This window comes from Pelophylax lessonae (genome assembly GCF_965119305.1).
Source record: "Pelophylax lessonae genome assembly, chromosome: 2".
Taxonomy (NCBI): domain Eukaryota; kingdom Metazoa; phylum Chordata; class Amphibia; order Anura; family Ranidae; genus Pelophylax; species Pelophylax lessonae.
In genome coordinates, this window is record NC_138769.1 from 251,615,827 (window position 1) to 251,619,672 (window position 3,846).

The following is a 3,846-nucleotide window of genomic DNA, read 5'->3' on the forward strand; positions in this document are numbered from 1 at the left end:
AGCTCACGGGACACCTATGGAGCATAGGCAAGCTACCTTTCTGGCCAGCACTCACAGCAGTGGGCAGAGGACTTCATTCCCATATAGCCTGAGAGGCTCGCACACATACCTTGATTTGCAGTGACTCGTTTCAGAAACACTTAAATAGAGAACAAAGCTTTTATTTGCACTCCAACATCCACATTTCATGCTGATGGAGGTAATTAATGACAAAACACCTTTGAAACCGATAGGGTTGTATAGAAGTATAGAGGTTGCTCTGTTCAATATGCAGGAAATTCTCATACATTAGCTTAGCCCTTTGTTTGAGAGAATGGTTCATCTGGCTGAAATTTTGGCAATAACATTTCTTTTACTGCATTCATTTGCACTGAATATCCTATCGTTAAATGTCTTTTGTAATGCTGAACAGAAATTACCATTGCTTTGTTGTGTTGTTATACAATACACAGTTTCATTGCTTGATAAAGTATTTTGGAAGGGTCTCTGTTTATACAGGTATAAGAAGCTAATTAGCAGTTTGGGGTTTGTTGTTATTATAAGTATGGGACTTAGAGCTGCATAACAACAAGCTACAAATATCCGAAAGTCATTGATTTCACTATTCACATTAGATAACGTTAATGTATAGATCCATAAAGAGTTATCTAATCCAAAAAGCAAGACGTAAAGGGATACCAATAAAAAGACAGTTCTTGAAGCTTTATCTTTAGCTGATCTCCTTTGGGGTTTGTTCAAACTCTTCATTCTTCTCATACTTTTTTCATGGTTAAACAAAGTAAATACAATGTAGCTGCTTGCCACAATCATTAGTGTCACAAAAATCAAATCTCTAACAGTGTAAAAAACTCCATTGACAATATAAGATATCTGGTTAAGGAATTCAGCATCACAATATATCACATGAAGGGCATATGCTGTGGATATGTTTGTCCTTGCATGGGCATTCATGACAAAGACAGGGTAAGTTGAGAGATTCATAATCCAAAAGACCAAAATGATAATAATTGGATTTTTTGACACTTTTTGTTTGAGGTACACCCAAATCCCTGTCATTGGAGCAATAAGGATACATTGGTGGCAGCTTAGTAAGCTGGTAACACCTATAGACATTGCCCTATTAACTCTATAGGTGTATAGGACAAGTTTGCACTCTGTATCGTCAAGCAAGTTCTCAACTGCAATAGCATCCAATGTCTGTGGAATAACACGTGCTATGATAATAAGAAAATTATTAAAGGACAGCACTGTCAATATTTTATTATTTGATAATAACTTTCTTTCCTTTATTCTAATGTAAGCAAATTGAACTAAAATAAACACATTTCCTGGGATACCTATTATCATCAAAAGCATAAATGCAGCAGCTTTGAGTATTTGGTGGGAGTCCATGGAAATCTGAATCTGCAAAGATAAAGTTAGGTATTTTAGAAGTGTACATAAAATAATAATAGGAGAAAGAAACACATCACAACTAAAGGAGAACTAGTATATGTTGTTGTGTTGTAGATTTGCAAATTTTTACTACCCTTTGTTATCATTCATATCATTCTTTTGTCAATATTTCAGCAAAAACTTTTTCAGGGCACATTTTTATTACAAAATTATAAAATGCATTAGTCTATTGAGAAGATGAAATTAAAGCAGGCCTTCCACTATTAGAGTGATTGTAAATGCTAGTTTTATTTTTGCTAATCATACATAGGTAAATCATATTTACCTTCTCTGTGCAATGGATTTGAACAGAGCAGCCTCACTCCTTCTCTTTCTAGGTCCCCCACTTCTGCCCCTGGCTCCTCCCCTATGCTGAGTGCCCCCATAGCCAGCTGCTTGCTATGGGGGGCACTTGTGCATGCTCACTCATGAGTCCCACTCTGTGTGTGACCCTCTTCACTGGCTGTGATTGACAATGGCTTCCACTGCTGTATCTGAGCCAATGAGGAGGGAGAGAGCAGAGAGAGTATCTGCTCTCATGCACATCGCTGGACCGAGATCAGGCTCAGGTAAGTATAAGGTAAGTATAAAGGGGGTCTAGAAGACATTAAGGTAAAAAAAAAAAACTTTCAAACTTTACAATAAATAAATAAATAAATATAAAATTCCCCCATGTTAATCTTCCCACAGCATAAAAAGCTAATCGTTTTACTTTATTTATGTTCTACCCCAATCTCTGCCTAATTATTGTCAAGACATATCAACCCTGCCTTTACAGCCTCCAGGGATATCCATATCACAGTCCCAGGAGGCATCAGTGGCAAAGTTGAATATGAAGCTGCATCAAAAAAGAAAAAAAAAAGAAAAGAACTTTTAAAAAAATATAAAAACGAAGGAACACTATCATTGTTTAATTGTTACAAAGAATAAAACAGAATATGTACAAAGGAAATCAAGGACGCAAAAATTCAAAATGAACGACAGATTGCAAAAGATAGTAGGACAAACCCCCAAAAATTCTTCAAATATAATAATGGTAAAAAGGTTAGGTCTGAGCATGTAGGCCTTTTAAAAAATAATCAGGAGTGGGTGACTGGGGACAAAGAAAAATGTATTAACTACTTTCTTAGCTCTGTGTATACAAAGGAGCATGGGGGAGCTCATGACCATAATGAGGATGGTATTGACACAGGCTCAAATGATCTACAATGGCTCAAAAGTGATATGGTCCTGAAATATTTAGACAGAATAAGGGTGAATAAAGTGCCTGGACCAGATGGCATCCACCCATGCATCGTAAAAGAATTGAGCGCTGTAATTTCAAAGCCTTTGTTTCAAATTTTTAGGGACTCCTTAAGGACTGGAATAGTACCATTGGATTGGCGCAGGGCCAATGTGGTGCCCATATTTAAAAAGGGATCAAAGTCTTTGCCAAGTAACTATAGACCTGTTAGTTTAACTTCTATAGTTGGGAAGATACTGGAGAGTTTAATAAAAGACCACATAGATGAGTTCTTGCTGGAAATAAAATATTTTAAGCAACAGACAGACATGGATTCATGAAAGACAAAAGTTGTCAAACAAACCTGATTTCTTTTTATGAGGAGGTAAGTAAAACCTTGGACAGAGGGGTGGCTGTAGACGTAGTATACTTGGATTTTGCAAAAGTGTTTGACACAGTTCCCCACACACGGCTAATGTGTAAGGTAAAGTCTACAGGCTTGGAAAGATCAGTTTGTAAATGGATAGAAAATTGTCTTAAAATAGAATTCAGAGAGTAGTGGTTAATGATTTTTACTCTGAATGGTCTAAGGTTATCAGTGGTGTACCCCAAGGTTCAGTGTTGGGACCCTTACTTTTTAATATCTTTATAAATGATATAGGGTCTGGGATTAAAAGTACCATTTTAGTATTTGCAGATGACACCAAGCTTTGCAGTGGAATAACTTATTTACAGGATGTCTCCAACTTACAAGCTGACATCAATGCACTGTTTCATTGGGCAACTATGTGGCAAATGAGGTTTAATGTTGATTAATGTAAAGTTATGCACCTGGGGGGCTAAGAATATGCATGCATCATACATATTAGGTGGAGTAGAACTGGGGGAATCCATAGCGGAGAAGAATCTGGGTGTTCTGGTAGATCATAAGCTTAATAATAGCATGCAATGCCAAGCTGTGGTTTCCAAAGCAAGCAAAGTCATTTCTAGTATTAACAGAGGCATGGACTCCAGAGAGAGAGATATAATTTTGCCCCCGTACAAATCATTAGTAAGACCTCATCTGGAATATGCAGTTCAGTTTTGGGCACCAGTTCGTAAAATGTATATCGGGGAACTGGAGAAAGTGCAGAGAAGGGCAACCAAACTGATAAGAGGCATGGAGGAGCTCAGCTATGAGAATAGATTAG

The 3,846-nt window shown here is 37.2% G+C and overlaps 1 protein-coding gene across 1 annotated transcript; it reads right to left on the reverse strand.

Moving 5' to 3' along the window:
* Positions 1-318: 318 nt before the first annotated feature.
* LOC309545456 (olfactory receptor class A-like protein 1) lies at positions 319-1,392 on the reverse strand (the record flags this gene model as incomplete). Its single annotated transcript, XM_082244659.1, has 1 exon — positions 319-1,392. One exon carries the CDS (start codon positions 1,390-1,392, stop codon positions 319-321), a length of 1,074 nt encoding a protein of 357 aa, XP_082100785.1.
* Positions 1,393-3,846: the final 2,454 nt, after the last annotated feature.